The sequence below is a fragment of the Trichomonas vaginalis genome, chromosome III (assembly GCF_026262505.1).
Source record: "Trichomonas vaginalis G3 chromosome III, whole genome shotgun sequence".
Classification (NCBI taxonomy): Eukaryota; Parabasalia; order Trichomonadida; family Trichomonadidae; genus Trichomonas; species Trichomonas vaginalis.
In genome coordinates, this window is record NC_067205.1 from 5,293,775 (window position 1) to 5,314,217 (window position 20,443).

At 33.4% G+C, this 20,443-nt stretch overlaps 3 protein-coding genes and 2 pseudogenes across 5 annotated transcripts, besides 5 other annotated features; 3 read left to right on the forward strand and 2 right to left on the reverse strand.

The window, feature by feature from the left end:
• The first annotated feature begins 9 nt into the window (after positions 1-9).
• Positions 10-12,143: a mobile genetic element.
• Positions 2,719-3,617, reverse strand: TVAGG3_0645830 (annotated as a pseudogene). Its single transcript has one exon. A coding segment is annotated over exon 1 (899 nt).
• TVAGG3_0645840 lies at positions 10,827-11,654 on the forward strand (annotated as a pseudogene). Its single transcript has one exon. A coding segment is annotated over exon 1 (828 nt).
• A 2,433-nt stretch (positions 12,144-14,576) lies between the features above and the next one.
• Positions 14,577-14,613: a mobile genetic element.
• Positions 14,614-15,189: 576 nt separating this feature from the next.
• Positions 15,190-15,227: a mobile genetic element.
• A 264-nt stretch (positions 15,228-15,491) lies between these two features.
• Positions 15,492-15,649: a mobile genetic element.
• Positions 15,650-20,443: part of a mobile genetic element that runs on past the window's edge.
• On the reverse strand, positions 16,794-17,234 carry TVAGG3_0645890 (repellent protein 1 family; the record flags this gene model as incomplete). The annotated part of the gene is made up of 1 exon (XM_051241432.1): positions 16,794-17,234. One exon carries the CDS (start codon positions 17,232-17,234, stop codon positions 16,794-16,796), a length of 441 nt encoding a protein of 146 aa, XP_051088019.1.
• Positions 19,430-19,594, forward strand: TVAGG3_0645900 (uncharacterized protein; the record flags this gene model as incomplete). Its single annotated transcript, XM_051241433.1, has 1 exon — positions 19,430-19,594. A coding segment is annotated over one exon (165 nt), but the record flags the coding sequence as incomplete, so codon positions are not given.
• Positions 19,619-20,355, forward strand: TVAGG3_0645910 (uncharacterized protein; the record flags this gene model as incomplete). Its single annotated transcript, XM_051241434.1, has 1 exon — positions 19,619-20,355. A coding segment is annotated over one exon (737 nt), but the record flags the coding sequence as incomplete, so codon positions are not given.

Consider the following 20,443-nt stretch of genomic DNA (forward strand, 5'->3'; position numbering starts at 1 on the left):
ATAAGAGAGAGATATTAAGCGCAAAAAATGAACCCACAATGTTCTAAATGTAAAGCAGCAATGAGGAAAATATAACTACTCCGTCAAAGAGATAGAACGTATGAGAAACGACTATGCTGACTTAAAAAGAAGTAGAGAAACAGCAGAAGATAAAATGGACATGTTGACATTTCTGAACAAAAACTATCCAACAGCAGAAGATTTCCTTCTATCTGACGTCAAGAAGAAGTATAAAGAAATTTCGGCATTGTTAAAAATTCGATGTACTGACAGAAGAAATAGAAGCTACGAAATTGTTTAGAATTCACGAATTCACAATGTTTATCCAATGTAAAACGCTTATAAAATAACTGGGGTAGAAAAGAGGGTAGAAAAACGGGGTAGATATACCTTCTACCCTAAAATATATTTTTGCTGAATTTCTGAGTAAATTCTGAGTAAAATGACATATGGAACACGTACTTTTTCAGTAAGGACATATGGGGTAGAAATGAGGGTAGAAACGGGGTAGATATACCCTTCTACCTAAAATATATTTTTTGCTGAAAAAAATGACCAAATTTCATGAGAAATTTCTCTAACCGACTTTTACAGGGTAGCCAAAACTCATGAAAATCGTAAAAATAAGAGAGTATTTGACAACTTCAAACAAGTAGGGTAGATGCACTCTTTATTTTTCAGCTTGACTTTTTTACAATTTGAACTTTGTTCGCGTAGATGTGAATTCTGAAAGAAGTATGAGGGTCTTGTATGACTTTGTACTTCTCCCATAGTTCATGTCTGTCAAACTTACCTGCCATGGACTCTTTCATAAGTTCCATGAAATCGTCTTCGGACAATCCAGGAAAAGTATGATATCAGTAAGTATTCTCTTTACATCCTTACTTAAACTCTTTGCTGTCTGTACACAAATGACAACTGAGATGTTAAAGTGTCTGAGCTTCTGAGAATTCGACACATATCTTGTTCTCTATTCTTAAGCAAAGGATGAGAAGCAAAGTCATCTAAGATAAGAAGACATCTGTGAGGGTAAGTCTTCAATCGTAAGATTGCAATTTCTTCAAATGTATTCTATCTCTTTCTGTTTGTTTCTGAAGTGTTTCTTCTCTAATTATTCTCTGCATTTCCTCATTTGGGTCTTTAAAACTTCGAATTGACATACTCATTTATAGCATTGTACTTCAAAACTCTTCTTTGGTACTTCTTTATCCAATCCAACAACTCAGAGTCTTTTATACATACTACTAACTTAGACTTTTTATATATCTTTGAACGAATTGACGGTTGGTCAAATTGACCCGAAGTAGCTACAAATGACAACTAACTCATAGAATGGGTTTTCTCATCTAGTTCTTGTTGTTGTGCAGCCATTTTAAGATAAAGTGAAAGTCTTACCCGACCAGGTGGTGCGATTGGACCTGTTATACCATTCTGAGCAAATAAGAACTTGTCATGTATAGGCTTTATCTGAGCATTTTCTAACTTCCTCTTGTTCTTGTTTAAAACATTCTCAAATTTGCTTGTCAATGTCAGCAAACTTTTTTTCTAACATATTTTAAGAAAAATTAAAATTTTTATCTTTTGAAAATGTCTAGCGATTCGCTATCTATATTCGAGACAAGCTTTTTGACAGCAAAACATCTGTCGACCATAAAATCTTACATAGTGTAAACAAGAAAGGTGAATTTGTTCTAAAGTTCTGTTCTGGGAATATGACAAGAACCATAAAACATTAGGCAGAGAAGTCTTTTAAGTTTGTCAATGACAGACTTGTTGACAGAGATGACGCGCGATTGGAAAGATGAAGTCCAACAAAAGTTCTTAGAATGCAAAGAAGACACATGCGCTGTTCTTGAAGATGAAATAGGAAACAGAATAGAAGAGCTATTAAAGGACAAAGAACTTTTACAGAAATATGGTTCTGAGAAGTTTGACATAACTCCCACCAGAGAAGAAGAAGAAGAAGAGAGAAGAAAGAAAAGAAAGTAGAAGAAGAGAAGAAAGAGCCAGAGCCAGAGCCAGAGAAAAAGAAATTTGACATGTAAAAATAAAATTTTATTTTTAGAAACATTTCTGGGTCAATGTCAATGTTCTCTTCCTCTTTAGGAGCAAACACTGGCTTAGACTCTAAAATCTTTTTACCCAATTTACCCTTGAACTTCTACAACTTTAGACTCATAATATTCATAGTCGTCTGCTTTTTTGGTTCATAAGGTATAACAAGTTTGTATGCTTTGCCTTCTTTAAGGTTTGAAAAACCTTCTGTCAAAATTTTCTTTGACTGCTAACAAACCTTCTATGTCTAAGTCTTCAAATTTCGCACCATTTTTTAGTCACAATAGCAAACTTAACTGGTTCGATGTTCCAAACTTTGTCAAATGTAGACTTTTCAAAATGGTAGAAGTAAACATTCAAATAAGCGAATGGGTCTAGTTCTTCTTTGACTTCTGTCATGTACTTGTTGACTGAAATATATTCGTCATCTTTTCTATCGGATAAAAAAATATTTTTTTTAATTTACTCAGAAAAATTTTTCTTTGTATATACGCCGTTCTGAACATCTAAAGACTTTGACATTGCCAAGAATGTACGTTTAGAAGCTGCCATATAACCATACTCTTGACAATACTGTTTATAACGGTCGTACAATGACCTTTCATCTAAACACTCAAAGTTAGTCTTCATCTATAAACAGTTCATATACACTCTTGTTTGCTTCTAACAATGTTTGTCTTTCTTCGTTATGTGGAATTTGTCTTGGATTGAACTTTGAAATATCTAATGTCATGAAATATGAGAACAAGTGGTTGTAAAAGTTAGGTGTCAAAGTTTCTGCTAAGTCGTCAAAATATTCTGTATCTTGCATATGAGCTTCTGACGTTCTGACAACTACATATCTTCTGTCAGAACTTTTCTAACTTCATCGGAACAGCATTGTTTGAAACCATAATGAATTTGCAACATTTTCACCAAACTCTTTGGTCTTTATATTTTCTTCAACAACTCCAACTTTGTCTGTTATAAGACTCTTCAAAAGCATCTGAGTTTAAAACTTTTGTTGTATCTATACTTTGAAGTTCATTGCAAACTATAAGTTTCATATTCTCAATTGAGGAGTTAAACTTGCCACAGATGTTTTCTAAGTTTGTCATATTAGGGTTCGAATAGCCCTCTAACAGTTTGCACAAAATATCTGTAAAGAAAGTGTTCTTACAGTTCCTTGTTTTCCAATTATAATGAGAGCAGTTTCATTTTTAGCACTTGGATGTTGTAAAGATGTTTGCAAACCAACATAAGATATACTCATAGACTCTTTCGTTTCCTATTGCATATTAATTTCTTTGACATGGTCTAACCAAGCTTCATATAACATTTTCTTTCCATTCTACTTGTTCGTATTTATATCCAGTGAAGATAGAATAGAAGTTTGGAGATGGTGTATAGAACTTTATACCTCGAACTGAAAAATCTTCTAACTTTGACAATAAGATATCCCAAGCATCTAACATCTTCATTCCAACTTGTACAACTTTTATTTTCTTAAGTTTCTGTCTACATTCTTGTTCAGACACTATGGTTGCTCTTGGTTTGTTAAAGACAACATCCCATTCTTTCATAACATAACATTAAGATAATGACTAAACGTTTCAAATTCTCGACTGCTTTGTTATAGTCTCTAAATGGACACATATTTTGAACGCTTTGGAAGTCATAAAAATCTGAAACGTCTATTCTGTACATTTTTTATAAAAAATAAAAAAATATTTTTTTTATTCTTGACTTTGTTGTTGCATTTGTTCCATTTGTTGCATTTGTTGTCTTGAGCTATTTGTTGTTGAAGTTGTTCTTGTAGTACAATACTTTCACCAGTTGCATCTTCAATTCGAAACTTTCTGCCGTCATGGACAAATACATAGACATAAAAGTTTTACAGGAACAAAGTTTGCGTCAACTAAGGTTAAGTTTATGTTTGCTAAAGTGTTTTGAGTTTACTAAAGCTGAAAACTCAGCATTCGAATGAACAATAGGCAACCAGCAGAGAATGTGTTGTTTATACGCATGAGTATCTTTTGGTCATAGTAGTTTCTGTCGACATTCGAAAGCACTTTGAACCTAAGTTTGAAAACAATATATAAAATAGGTGTACTTAAAGTCAATGGAACAGACAAACCTTGTATGACACCTTTTCCTGTTTAAGGAAACTGTTGGTAGTAAAAACCAGATATAAGTTTTGTAATTATGCGTCATATCGTTATACTAAACTCAGTCGGACATCAAACATAATGAAACCTGCTCTAGTTGCAGCACATGTTACATCCGTCCTTAAAGTATTAAATAAGTCAACAAAACCTGTTGGTGGTATATCTGAGTAAGTATCTTCAAAGAAGTATTTTTACCATTCACAACAACAAAGTCTTCTGGTGTCAAAAGAGCAAAACAGGCTTTAGTCGTCATCGTGTTTAAGGTCAGTTTACAATATCGTCCTTGAGGACTTTGTAAGTTTGTTGTTATAGAATTATATGACTCAGGGTTTTTAGTCGTATAGTATAAACCACTATGTCTTCTGCCATTTACTTAGCAAGTAAATTTTTAATGAAATGTTGTGGTCGTCAAATATTTTTATGACGTCTGGGAAACTATATTTTAAGTTCACGTTTCACCTCCTTTCATAACGTATATCTTGTCAATGACATTGTATGAAACCACACAGCAAGCAATGTCGGGTTCTATTTCTTTGATGTTTATATCGTCTGCCTCTGTCAAAAGTTTCAATAGTTTTTTCAAAATTTCATGAGGTGCGATGACATATGAGTTTCACTTTTACAGGGTTGTGCTCAACCAAGTTTAACATTATACCCAAAGCCTGACAATCTTCTCCTGAGTTTTAAGTTTGTCTTTAAGTTGTTTGGTAGTCGTTTCGAATATCTGCAACAGAACTTAAGTCTCTGCTAACTTCAGGGTATGTTGGTTGTTCTTTTACAGGAACTATTGTTATACCATCTTCGTCTTCGTATGGTTTCCACTTCAACATCTCTTTCTTTGACATTGACAACAACACTTTGACTGTTTGTTTGAGTTGGTGAATTTAACTTCACATCTGCCATCGCCATTAAACCTTTTGAAACACTTACGCTTCTATTTTTCGGAAATGACATTTTACTTAGAATAAAAAGATGGACGTATTTGAGTATCTCTTCGAATTGAAGCAAAACAAAGTTTACACACACAAACAATACAAGTTCATTGATAGAATAGTTCTTTATACAAACAATGGAAAATGTTATAGAATAGCAGTCTTTGCTGAACCAAAATATTTTCATAAAGCAAAGAAAGTTGGTAAAACTGAAATGGTGAAAGTTCTTGAAGCAGACAAAAAATATAACAACAAAACTTACAGATATTTCTAAAGGTAAGTTTATAAATACAATTATGTCAAAACTGGCGTACTGTCAAATTTTGACGGAGAGAAGTCAGTTCAAGAACAACTTACTGACCTGCTGCAAAATTGCTCGATGGAAGCTGTCGTTATGCCAATCTGAGGAGCTCCAGCAGGTTTCATCGAACGAATCTTCAAAAGAGCATCTTCCGTGAAAAGTGCTATTGGTTTTGTAAACTTCTTTGCTTTCAATTCATCTGACCGTCTCTGTCACCAGTATATTGTATTTGAAACTGTACCAACAGTTGAAATACCACCCATAAAGTCTTCTGAGTCAGCAAATGGAATGCCAAGCCAAAAGTTTGAACGGTCTCCATTTGTATATTGAGTTTTTTGAGCTCCTGTATGGAGTCCATACTTTCACATATGGCATAATAGAACTTTGCATTTCAGGTGTTAATGGTTGTTGTGAAGTTGTTGTTAAGTTCATAGCATCTAATGTCAAGTTGTATGACCTCATATCCTCAACTGTAGAATATTCTTCTCTTGGATAATATTTGCCATCTATGTTTATATGATATTTAATACCAGGGTTGTAGAAGCAAGAATAGTCATTTATAGTTCGTCTGAACAGTACAAACCATAGTAATCTGCTTGTTTCATTGCAGTTGTTAAAGCAATATCTGTTCTTGCACCTGGGTCAGCACTTTGGTTTCCAACTTCACCTGCAAAGTCTTTGACAGATATTTGGTGTATAGGGAACATAAGTGGAACTGCAATATATTTTTGGCAGCTAAAGCATTTGAAATATCTGGGTCCAACATATAGACTGCAAGTCTGCTTTCTATTCTCTTGCATTCAAACTTTTCGCATGTGAACTTAACTGGGTCCCAAGCATCTCCAGCAGCATTGAAATATATAGTTTTACTTCAGTGTTGAGGTTTGAGAAACCAAAGTCTAAGTCAACTTTGTTTTTGCAAAAGTCGGCGAATGACATTTTATTTGTTTCCCACTACTTCTGTAAGAGTGAATGGGTCTTGTGTTGGTGCAATGACTAAGTTATTTTTGCTTGGAGTAAGTTCGATAGAAATTTTCCTGCCCAGTTTGGGCAAGTACTTAAAAACCTGAAGATGAGGAAAGATGACAAAGAACTCTAAGTTTTCAGTTTTACTTTGGTTACTGCTGCTGCAGTTTGTCCAGAAAGGTCAACATAAACTCCTGGAACGTTAGGGTCAAGTCTTCTTTATTTTTTCAATAGTTGCATACTGGTCTGTTTGTTTCTCTAGCTTGTTTGTTGTACTGAGTTTCTCAAAGCGAACATTCATAGTTTGCCCATGTTACTGTTTGTAGACTAAGTCAGAGTTAGAATATATCTTATATCCCATGAAAACTTCTGGAGCATATTGGTATCCGACATAGAAAATTCATTGCAACCTTCTTGTCAGACAACTTGGCAGAAGGTTTTATTTCAATGTCTTGTTCCACGTATAAGAATGAGTTGTCAATAGAATAATATGAAACCTGTCGCAAGCAATATCTACTGTTGTTGAAGAACCTTCTCCAAACTCACCTACGTTTCCATATGAAACAGCAGTTGTATATTCGTAAGTTCAGGAACTATTTCTGACCTTCTAATGGCATTGTCGCATTCGTTATACCATTCGGAAACATTTCCATTCATAGCATCCAAAACTGTTGCGTTATATTCTGAGCGGCGTACATTTCATATGAGTAAAAATATAGAATAGTTGGATTTATATGTCATAATAGAACCCACGTGGACAAGCTTTACTTTCTTCCTGACTGAGTTTTTACTCTATACTCTTCTTTTCCTTCATTGCCCTCTGCTTGAAGTTGTTGCATCTTTGCATTATGTTCATCTAGTATGTTGCAAATTTCCCATGTCCTTTTTGCCTTTGGGCTCTGGTCGCCCCATCTCAGGTAACCTATATCCTAGAAAGAGTTTGTCATAGTTTGTATTTGAGTCTTTGCGTATTGTTTGCATGACTCTGTCCTGAGTTCTGGTTCAAGCTCTTCAACAGTGCCTGTCCATATGGAATAAGCTCGTTTCCAAATATATGTTTTTGTAGCCATTCTGGTTTTCTTTCCATGTTACCAATTATATCTTTTTGTGAATGGAAAGCTTTTACCCAATCTTTCAGTCTTGCGTCGTTTATTTCTGTAGTTGGTTTTATTTTGTCATGGAACATGTTTTTCAATACTAACATTTCATTTGGTACTGTCCATTTGAGTTTTCTTAAATATTCATCCCTTCTCGGTTCATTGTCTGAAAGTAAGTTTTTTATGACATTTTGCAAACTTTCGTTTGCAAGGTCATGTACAATAGGTTCTCTTCCTTCTCCCTCCCTAACTTTCTTTCTAAACTCTTCACCAAATATACCATCTCTATGGTTCTGTGTAGTTCTTTGAGATAAATGTTCTAGAACGTCAGGTGTTATATTTCCATCAGCCATGTTCATTTCATACTGGTCCAAAATATCTGCATGTTTCATATCTTTCAATGGCATTAAAGCCGCGCTTAAAATACCAGCTATATCTCGTTCACCAATTGACTTCCATTGCGTCTACAACTTCTTGGAATTGTGGTTGTAAGTTTATGAACCACTCTATCTGGATTAGCTTTATGACCCCATCTCATTGTAGTTCCATCGTCGCTGCAGAAACAAAAGTAGGTTTGTTTCCATCTTGGTTAGGTTCTGAATGAACTTTAAACAATGTTTCATTTCTATATGTTTTCTTGAAATTTAACCTTTATTTCACCGAGTTCATACCGAAGATGAACGTTAAATGCTCGTAAAGTAAAAGGGTTGTTGTATTTGTGTACATTTTCTTTCAGTACTTCCATTCTATGCTGAATATTTTCATCTGGTGCTGGAGTCTTTTGTATGTCGCAAAACATTTTCGATATTCTTCTACTATGTCAGCCGAATTTTTTTAAGACTCTTGGAAATATTCCATATTCTCCGCATACTCTTGTTGAGGGTCAAGATTTTTCGGCTGTTCCAAATCTTCATCTAGTTCTGTGAAGTAGTTTCCAAAGGAGTGACTTGTTCGTTTCCTTCAGGCTCTTCTAGCTGTTGTTGCTGAACTATTTCTTCCATGTCTGGTTGTATCTGAACTAGTTCTTCCTGTGGAGTTTCTTGTACCTCATCTGCTGGCATTTCATATATCCGAGACCGTTTTCAACAATTTCCCTATCTACGTCATCCGCATTCATAAGCTTTTGTTCTTTCGTTCCGTCTCTATTTTTTACGCGTTTCATGACGAAAGTTGAATTGTCATTTAGCTCTGACATCAAATATCTCGAGTAAATTCATCCATGTCATTTGATGATATGCTATTAAATCATATCCCTTAGCGAGCTTGTATTTTCCAGGTTTGAGATTATATCCGTTTTGGTGCTGAGCCATAAAGCTAAATAGGTTCGGGTCAGTATTTCCATCCTTGAAACTTTCCAATAGCTTCTTTATATCTGTCACTAAAGTAATACTATCTGGGAAACCACACTCTTCTTTAAGCATTTTTAAGAATTCTTGGTTTCCTTGTTTCTCTACTTCTTTTATGTCCTTGCTCTGTTTGTGTTGTTGTGCAGGGTTTAACTGTTGTTGTTGTGCAGGGTTTTGAACTGTTGGTTGTTGTTGTGTGGTTGTTGTTGTTGTTGTGCTGGATTTTGAACTGTTGGTTGTTGTGTTGGTTTTGGTGCATGCCTGTGTCTGTGTCCATGTGACGATGTAAATGTTCTAGGTAGTCCTGGTGCAGGTGCTTCTCTTGGAGGGTTTGGTGGTATATAAGTTCCACCAGCTGGCACATATGTTCCATCTGCAGCATAATGTCCTACCTGACTTTTCGTTTTTAAGAAAGCATTTACTAGGTCTGTTTTGGTCTGTTGTAACTCTTTTTCTGACTTTCCACAACAGTTGCTCTAACGGCGTCATAGGCACTTTGAACTGCCTGTCTCGTTGCTGCATCTGTTATTTTCGTCATATTTTGTGCTACTTCTTTTAACTCTTTGTCGAAACCTTCAGACTTCAGTTTCTTTCCAGATGAGAAGTCGTTCACATTGTTTCACCTTACTATGAAGAGCTTCGAAAGCGTTCTTATAAGTCAGCATTTGTTAAAGCTTCATTTGAACTATCTTCATCCGCTTGTATTTTTGTCCTTATTGACCCTATAGCTGGCTGCTTTAGCGTTGGCTTGGGCATTCTAACCAGTCATTGTTAGCTTTTATATATTCTCTGCGCTTTTCATTGCCTTTTGCATGGCTGCGTCGTTTATTTTACTTTCTTGTGCTAAGTTTTCATACTGTACGTTTTGGTTTTTGCAACTGTAAAAAGTTTTTCTGCCTTTACATTTGCTTCAACTTCCTTTTTATACTCATCGCTATCCATATATGTCTTCAGGGCTTTTTGTTTTATCTCTCATCTTTCAGTATTTTATATTGAGTAGTATGGTTTTTCAAATTTATGACATCTTGTTCCATTTTTGCTACTTCTGTTGCTTTTTCTGACACTTTTTTTGCATATTCCTCTGTACTTAGTTCTTTCAGTGTTCTTCTTTCTTCTTTTTCTCTACGTTTAACTCATTGAGTTTTCTTTGTGTGTCTGTCAGTTTCTTTTCGTTTTCACTTATTTGCTTCTGTATGTCTATGTTTGACTTTTTGACATCTGTTTTTGATTTTTGAGTGAACTCAAATTCATTTGACTTTGAGGGTTATAGGCTGTTCCGTCTGCAGCTCCACCATAGCCTGCCATTTTCGCTAAAAGTGCCGCTTCTAAACCTCCACTCTGTGCACCAACAACTCGGTTTAAAAGCATAGGATTGCTTGACATTTGTTGCAACATAGTGGGGTCATTCAGCATTTGTTGTTGCAACTGTTGTTGTTGGTGTTAGTCTTACTATTGGATGTTTCAATGCTCTCTTCCTCTTACGTATATTCTTACGTAGCTTACGTGGCATTTTAAGTGAAGTTAAAAAGCGGTTTTTGACAGATGTTTATATGACACTTTTTGTTCAGCACAAAAAACTACTGCGTCAAAGTGTTGTCAGTTTTGTAAAATAACCGTCCTATCTCATTCTATAAGGGGGAAAGGCTTCTCAAAGTATACTTCCTTGGAACGCCCGTAACTTTTCCTGTAGCGACGATAGACCCTTACTTGTCCGGACAAAGCTGTACTATTTTGAGTGCTCTACAAAAAAAGTCAACAGCAACGACTCTCAAAACCGTTGTGTAAAAAGTTTTACCGTTGGACAAAAAAGTATGTATAGAAAACAAAAAACGTTTATAGTTCATTCAATATTTGAGATGGAACGGTTTGCCAACGGAGACTTTTCAATAAAATAAAAAAATAGAGGGGTTACCGTTGACGAAAACGGTTTATCTCAAACTTTTCTATGAGTGGTCCGAAAAAAAACAGTTCATTTTTGTCTAATGGAAGACCACAGTAGTAGCATGACTGACAATTCTTTACAAAAGCTCTTTAAAGGTCAAACACTTATATCTTCATACTTTACTAGTATGTCCAAAGAGGTTACACAGGTTTCAGTCCAATCAGACTCCAATCAGACACAAATTGAAGCTCAAATTCAACCAAAAGAAACTGCCGAAGTCGAACAAACTACAGAAGCTCAAGTTGTTTCAGTCCAATCAGACTCCAATCAGACACAAATTGAAGCTCAAATTCAACCAAAAGAAACTGCCGAAGTCGAACAAACTACAGAAGCTCAAGTTGTTTCAGTCCAATCAGACTCCAATCAGACACAAATTGAAGCTCAAGTTGTTTCAGTCCAATCAGACTCCAATCAGACACAAATTGAAGCTCAAGTTCAACTAAAAACTTACACTCCTACAGAACCAGAAGGTGTCTTCTCATTCTCAACAACAGAAGCAAGATATAGAAGACTCATTGCAGATTATCCAAACAATTTGTCCTTAACAGACAACAATGACTATGATAGATATTTCAAAAGTATAATAAAACCAGTCGAAACATTAGAAAACAAAGTTCAAAACCCGACAGTAATGGTTGACTTTTTCTTGTCGAATTTGCCTTATGTTTCAACTATGATATCTCTTCAAGCAATTGACGAATTCATTCTTTGCTGTGAACCAAACTTAAGAGAACAGCTATATGAAACACTCAAAGACTTTCGCCCTTATCCTTTAACTTACAATTGAAAGAAGATGAAAACAAACACGGTTCTTTCTCCTGGAATCTTTCCATTGTTGCTCCAGCTGGTGTAGCTGCACATCCATTCGAAATATATCCAAAATTGCATTACGAAAAAACATATGCATATTATAACAACAGCCGCTTTAGATATTCCTGAACGGATACCAGATGGAGAAGAAGTTTCAATAATATCTGTTCAAGCAAACCGAGTTGCAATGCCACTTACAGTATGCAATTTCACTCACTCAAGCAGACAATTCTATCAAAATCTTGAGTTCGTTTTTACTGGCACAGCCAAAATGCTTCTCAAAAACCAGAAACAAACCAAAATAACCATCTTCTTATCTGGTTATTGTGAAGATGAAGACAATTCGGACGAAGAAGAAGAAGAGGAGGAAACAAGCGAAGACTCAGACGATATCCAGTTCATGTCCATCCGTAAAAAACATTAAAGCAAACATTTCAGAATAAAAACCTCATTTTATACAAAACATCTTCGGGGCTAGAAGGGGCGCAGCCCCTGGAAGCCCCACTACCTTTTTTTTTTTTTTTTTTTTTTTTTTTTTTTTTTATAATTCATTAGAATATGATAATGCACATTGTAACAGAATAGAACAATCACCAAATTTTATTTTTTTGAAATTAAAAAATAAAAGTAAAAAGTATAAAGTAATCTAACCAAAAAAGATATTTAAAAGAATTTTGGAAAAAACAGAATAAGGATAATGATATTATTTTAGATACACAATCGATGCACTGAAGAATAATCCGGTAAAATGATGATATAAAATTAGATTATTTTACAAGTAGCTAAAAGAATAAAACTATAATATAAAATAAATGAAGTTTAATGAAACAATAAAGGTTAAATAAATAATAAAGATTTTTATTTTATATCAGTATTGAGAAGAAGTAACAGCTGACACTTGGTAGACAACTTCTTTATGTCTAGAAAATTCTATCTTGCCTTTTATTTTTTTCTCGCTGTGAAACGTATTCGGTCTTTTTTTTAAAAATTAATTTTTTGTTAGAGATAAGAGCTAAAACTCGGTAAACAACTTCTTTATGTCTAGAAAATTCTATCTTGCCTTTTATTTTTTTCTCGCTGTGAAACGTATTCGGTCTTTTTTTTAAAAATTAATTTTTTGTTAGAGATAAGAGCTAAAACTCGGTAAACAACTTCTTTATGTCTAGAAAATTCTATCTTGCCTTTTATTTTTTTCTCGCTGTGAAACGTATTCGGTCTTTTTTTAAAAATTAATTTTTTGTTAGAGATAAGAGCTAAAAACTCGGTAAACAACTTCTTTATGTCTAGAAAATTCTATCTTGCCTTTTATTTTTTTCTCGCTGTGAAACGTATTCGGTCTTTTTTTTAAAAATTAATTTTTTTGTTAGAGATAAGAGCTAAAACTCGGTAAACAACTTCTTTATGTCTAGAAAATTCTATCTTGCCTTTTATTTTTTTCTCGCTGTGAAACGTATTCGGTCTTTTTTTTAAAAATTAATTTTTTGTTAGAGATAAGAGCTAAAACTCGGTAAACAACTTCTTTATGTCTAGAAAATTCTATCTTGCCTTTTATTTTTTTCTCGCTGTGAAACGTATTCGGTCTTTTTTTAAAAATTAATTTTTTGTTAGAGATAAGAGCTAAAACTCGGTAAAACAACTTCTTTATGTCTAGAAAATTCTATCTTGCCTTTTATTTTTTTCTCGCTGTGAAACGTATTCGGTCTTTTTTTTTAAAAATTAATTTTTTGTTAGAGATAAGAGCTAAAACTCGGTAAACAACTTCTTTATGTCTAGAAAATTCTATCTTGCCTTTTATTTTTTTTCTCGCTGTGAAACGTATTCGGTCTTTTTTTTTAAAAAAATTAATTTTTTGTTAGAGATAAGAGCTAAAACTCGGTAAACAACTTCTTTATGTCTAGAAAATTCTATCTTGCCTTTTATTTTTTCTCGCTGTGAAACGTATTCGGTCTTTTTTTTAAAAATTAATTTTTTGTTAGAGATAAGAGCTAAAACTCGGTAAACAACTTCTTTATGTCTAGAAAATTCTATCTTGCCTTTTATTTTTTTCTCGCTGTGAAACGTATTCGGTCTTTTTTTTAAAAATTAATTTTTTGTTAGAGATAAGAGCTAAAACTCGGTAAACAACTTCTTTATGTCTAGAAAATTCTATCTTGCCTTTTATTTTTTTCTCGCTGTGAAACGTATTCGGTCTTTTTTTTTTTAAAAATTAATTTTTTGTTAGAGATAAGAGCTAAAACTCGGTAAACAACTTCTTTATGTCTAGAAAAATTTAACATTCGTCTCCCATTTTTATATATTTGGTTTTAGAATGTTCGAAAATGCGTAATATGGTCATTAATATTAATTGAAAAGAACCTTGAATTAATTCAATCTGATCTCACAAAATATTTAAATTACAAACTTTGTAGTTTGAATAGATAATTGGTATTAAACTCATAAACTAGTTTATTTTTGAATGAAAATTATTTGAATTTATTCAATTTTGTGAATTTTCCTTCAAAAATCAAGTTTAAATATCTTATTTGCCATATAATTATAAATACAATGAAACATATTCGAAATTGAAAAGAATGACTTTTTCTGTTCTTTCAGTCATTCAATTTGAATTTTGCAATATTGGATTTCTCATTAAATAGCTATTTTGCTGATTTTTCTAATTGTCATCAAATTTTCCTCATGCAAATTTGCTAAATTCTATTGAATTATTGGCCTTCATCTGTTTCTAAAACGAATATTAAAGTTTGTATGACTTTTTATAACGAGGATATTTTTTTTTCAATCGATTGTTTTCAAAAAAAATTGAATGCTCTCCCAATATTGAAAGAGAAAAATTGCAAACTCATTTCGATTTGAAATTTTGCATTCATATTTTACTAACACTCTTGTTAAAACTTTTTGAAAATATTCGAAATCTGATGATTGTAAAAAGATGGTTCTTTTATCGATTGTGGGGTTTTTTGAATATTTTGAAGTGGAAGTGTAATAAACAGAAATTCATCAAAAGTGACAGCTCTCAATTTTTTGACATTTGTAAATTCTAAATTGAATGAGAAAAATGAAATAATACTAAGCATAATACAATATTCTAGATTTAATTATAATTAGGGAAAAGTTAGTTTTGAGAGTACTTTTCATAGGCATATAGAATGAAATCTTCTGAAAAATAATATCACATAAACTCATATTATTTTCTAATATATAACTATTTTTTATAAAATCAAATTCAATGATCTTAAAAGCGAAGGATAAACCTCAAAATTTACGAATATAATGAGTGGGAATAGGCGTAAAGCAAAATTGATATTTCATATGGTTTTATGATAGATAAGCATTATATTCCCACTCATTATATTCGTAAATTTTGAGGTTTATCCTTCGCTTTTAAGATCATTGAATTTGATTTTTATATAAAATAGTTATATATTAGAAAATAATATGAGTTTATGTGATATTATTTTTCAGAAGATTTTGTGTTCTTCTTCAAAATTCTATTTTTTTTATTAAAAAGAATCTTTACAAAATATACATTTACTTTAATTAATATTTAAAAACGTGCTCTATCAAAAGTTCCAAAAATTCAATATTTTAGCTTTTCTGAGGTGTCACTTTTGATGAATTTCTGTTTACAACAGAAGATATTCCAACTTCTGGTAAATCTTAGATATCGTGATATTGATGTTTACTCATTGTTGAAAATATGAGATTTTTGATAATGTTATATTGTTGGGGCATTTTCTTAGGAGAGGGTAAATTTGAATACCATTCAAAAGTAAAAATTCACAATTTGTTCGATTTGGACATATAATCTATTATTATATATAATGTAATTATGAAAAAAAAAATGACCTGCATATATTAATTATTTAGATTGCAAGATTCAAAAAAGCTATTAAAAGAGAAAGGGACAGACTAGCCCGTTGTCACTTTTTAATTTAGCAAATGAACGCTTATGGAGTGGAGTTTTTGGGTAAATCTGATTTGCTTATAAATGAAATAAAATCAAAAGAAACCATATTGGCATTATATTATGCAAAAATAAATGATCTTACTTAGAGTTAGTATCCCTAAGTCGTGTACTGTGGCACTGCGCGCCTCCGTACACCACTTAGCGGTTTTGACACTTTACGAAACCAGTAACGTATATTTTACAACACAACCATAACACCAACTTAACCTTAAATATTTACAAAACCATCTGACATATAAACGACTTCACTAATGACTTCACTAATGAATTCACTACCGTCCTCACTAAATAAAAATAACCTTATTTTTATTTTTTTAATTTTTTTATTTCATTACAAAGACATGTCCGACTACATTTACTATGACTCTTTCCCAGAACGTTTCCGTGAACTATTCAAAACTCAAGTAAAACTGAGAAACATGCATTTTAACAAAGATAGACCCATTGACGATGAAAGAAACCCCGAATATATTACAATCCCATATGACGCAAAGTTCATTGCATACATTCCTTATGGTCGCAGAGGAACGAAAACTATTTCAACAAAGAACAAAAATTATTTCTGGAGCGATGAAGAAAATTGCCTTATCTACATAAATGCATACTTAAATAAAGCTACATATTGTACAAAAGAAGGTTGGACTGGATTTGAGCTCTACATATACGACGACGATGGAAACAGACGCTGTGTATACCCATACGATAATATGTACCATTGTTTTCATCAAGCATTAAACGAATACATAGTCAGTAAGGGTCTCATTCCTGTTGAGTAGATATGCTTTATTTTTGTTCTGTCATTTATATAAAAATAAACGTTCTCGCTAAATAATAAAATAAACTTAAAAATAAACGTTGTCAGAGGTGAAAAAATAAATTTAGGTGAAGTGGTGAGATCTCACCTCTTTTTTCACCTGTTTTTTCACCCACTTGAATTCATTACTTTATAACTCTCTTCCTTTCTCCAACTCTTCTAACTTCTTCTTAAGTTCAGCAATGTTGTCCTCATGAAGTTTAATCTTTCTCAAAATTCCTTCTTTATCTAATGGTTGCTTTATCTTTCTAAACTGAACTCTACCATCCTTCATAGTATGAATGTAAAAACCTTCTGGAATAGTTCCTGATTTAAGGTATTCTACCAAAAACTTTTGTTTCATTGCTTCAGTGACTTTAGTCGTCATTTCAATCAAATAAAAATTTTAATATTAAATAAAAATAACGTTATTTTTTTCAGTAAGGAAACGCAGGAGTTTTACGATTTATTTGAGGAGTAGGTTCTGGTTTAAATGTTGGAGTCGGTTTTGGAGTTGACTTTTGAACAGGAGTTTGTAATTCCATAGGTTCAGGAGTCATTGAAGGTGTTGTTTGTGAAGGTGTCGGAGTTTGTTTAACTTCAGCTACTTCAGTATTATTTACAACATTTGCTTTATTTCTTTTCAACATCATTACTGCTCCTGCTGTAGCTAGCAAACCTAGTGGGAGACCATATTTTATATAAGGACTTGACCAAATGCTATTTTTGACAGGAGCTGGTGGAACACCTAACCTTGGTGAGACTGCTCTTTGCCATTGTGCAGCTCGTAAGAAATATTCAATAGGTGCTCCATAATCGTTTGGTAAAGTTTGTTTCATAGATGGTGAAGGTTCACGAGAGCTTGATGAAGAACTCATTTATAAGCTTTAAAAATAAACGTTCATCCTTTATTCCTCACTGTCGTCCGTAGCTAAGTTATAGTCGTCAAGTCTTATTATTGGTATGCCTGACTGTCTTACTTGTATTGCAAAGCAACAATCCCTCATAAATCCAATAAGTGGCTTTGGTACATTTCAGTTGCTAGTTCAATAGGTCCTTTAACAGACAATTTGTATGTTATTGGAGCAGTAGATGTTTGACCTTGCTGGAAGCAAAAGTCCACTTCTGTTGGAAAACCACATAAGAAATGTGTGTTGTCATAGCTATCCCATTTATGTTCCACACTACCATCATCCACCAATGACCTCATAACATCTTCATTAAATCCTATCATATCATTGTTTGTATTGCAGGCGTTCGCAACCATTTCATAAAATACAGGTCCATATGATTTTTCGGGTTCTGCAGGCATATTTCCATAAGCTCCATGGAAAGCTGAAGGTATTTAAACTTAGGGTTCTCAAAATTAACATAATAGTTGTCTTTCTTTCTAAATAGTGCCCAAATACTTTTAACATTAATAGGCGTATAAGCTGCTGTAAATGTTGCACTTGAACTATCTGTATTCTTTGAGAATGAACCGTCCATAGGAATCCAATCCATAACTTTAACAGGAAAACATAAAGCCTCGTTTGTATAATGTTCTACAAGTTCTGTATAAATGTTAGGGTCTAAAGAGAATGACTTTGGATGAATGAAACATTCATTAAAATCCATCTTTGTTCGAAATAGTTGCTGGTTACAGTTGTAATAGTAACTGTTCCACTAGCTTCTACTGCCTTCGTTATCATAGTGAATGGTTCATTCCATGGAACAAATTTATTTGTCGGTGGATTTGAATCTGAAGCAAATGCAACTTTAAGAGTTGGATTGAAAGCAATGATATCATTTACAGATATAGATGTGCATTGTAAGGCGTCGCTACTGAACTTTACTTTAAGCTGAATGTTTCCTGCAAAAGCTGGAATAAATCTTATAGTTCTAATGGTAAAAACTTTCTACAGGAATTCTTAAACGAAGCTTAAAATCAAATGATTTTCCTGCTGTAATTGGACCACTAACAATTTGTCCTGTTCTGCATGTTCCCGAATGACTCCATACATCTTCATGTCGAGTCTTTGAGAAAACATCTACTTTCTTTATTTGTTCGGTAGTTTGTGAGTTTGAAGTTATATATGCTTCTTCTCTTGCGTTGTCTTGAGAATATACGATACGACCATTTGCAAGGATTTGATATCCAGCAACTGCATAGAAAGCGTCATCGAAACCAATCCAAAATCCTGGTGGGTTTGTTTTATTGGAACCTGAACCAATTTCTTTATCTACAATAAATTGACCTTCCATTTTATACGTAATGAATGTATTGTAAAGGTCCAACATATTTTCACCAGGAGGTGAGAGATTGAATGTTACCCATGTGTATCTTTAGCAGTTCCAGGTTGTGATGGAATCTTTGCGTCAGAATATTTTCTATTAGTGTCACCAATTTGAACTGCATTGTCTATGATATCGAAATATGAGCGAATCTGATGAATATGCTCTGCTGGAGTAATTCGTTTAGCTGTTCGTTCTGCATGTATTTACTTCAGATAAAAATATCTATTTACTTCATTATTCTCACTCTTCTTCTTGGCATTCGTGGTGGAAGTTGTTTCTTGACATTTTCAATGAACTGTACATTCTCTTTTGTCTCAACTTCTTTCACTGGCGGGTCAGGGTTCTTTGACTCGGTTTGTTTTTCAATGAAATTCACGAACTTTGCAATAAGCTCTTGGTTCGTTATTGAAAGTACATCTGGCTTCTTTTCTTCTTGTTCTTTTGGTGGCTCAGTTTGAACAGAAGGTTTTATATGGGCTTCGCCCTCGGTGCCATGCACCTTAATGTTGTCGCTCTCTGCATTCGCTAATGGTACCTTTCTTTTTCTTACGTATATTTTACCATCTTTACTCTGACTTACGTAATAGAAAGGATGTTGTATTCCTCTGGCGTCATTTAATATAATAGACTCTCGTTCTGATTTTGACAAGCTCATTTTACATCGGTTAAAGTTTTAATTTTGTTTTTTATCTGCAGTCAAATGACTCAGACAAGCCCTACGGACAAGACTCAAGGTGTCATAGATGTTGAAGCATTGAAGAAAGAAATTCGTGAGCAAATTTTATCCGAACTGAAGGAACAAAAACAAGAACAAAAGCCAGAGAGACCAAAGAGAAAACTTAGTGAAAAACAACTTGCTGCATTAGCTGCTGGAAGACAAAAGAACCCAAGACTACTGGCGAAAAAAGCTAGAGAAGAAGCTGAAGCAAAAGCTAAAGAAGCTGAAGTGAAGAAAGAGTAAATGGTTTATTTTTATTGGAACTAAATGTATAGACAAATACCTTTATCTGTTGCGTTCAGTAGTGAAAACCCTGACGTCAAAATAAAGGGGAACAGAGTAACGTTTAAGTTTCCAACAGACTGGATTGTGAACATAAATGAAGAGAAGTACATTGGCATAACATCTATGTATATAACACGTGCTTTCAGAAAGGTTGACTTTATACTTCAAGTCGAGATAGAAAATGACGAACAGTCTTTAAGCGCCCAAAACATTCACATATACAAATACTTTAAAGACGATACAACATTGTTGCAATGTATGATTTCATTTAATGAGATGTTTGAGAAAAAGTTCAACATTGAAGTACAAACTTTACAGCCTTTACGTGAGTTTCTTGCACAACTGAAAGAAGAAGGTAGTCAGCCACAACTTATAGACTTTCATTATGAATTTAATGAAAATGAAGATGGAACACATGACTGTCAGTTTGTTGTATTCTCACCATTCAATGAAGTCGCTAAAAAGAAAGAAAATCCATTACGTATAAGATTTCAAATCTCTGAACCAAGTGATGATTTCAAGAATGTTTTCAATTATGATGCAATGCTTCCGAGGAAAAATGAATTTTCAAAGATTGTAACACCTGGCATTTGGGATAGAAAGCAAGCTATTCTTTTCTCTAATATAGCCAAAGGCGTTGAAAATGAGTTCATTGGTCATACAAGAACTTCACCACTTCCTAACCCTAAATACTATAAATTAACTGGCTTCAATCGTGAGTTTTGGATAGACATGTTCTCCACTCATGGCCATAAATGTCCAGTGTTCTTACCTCCAGATGGGAAGGACTGTCTCTACATTGAAGCA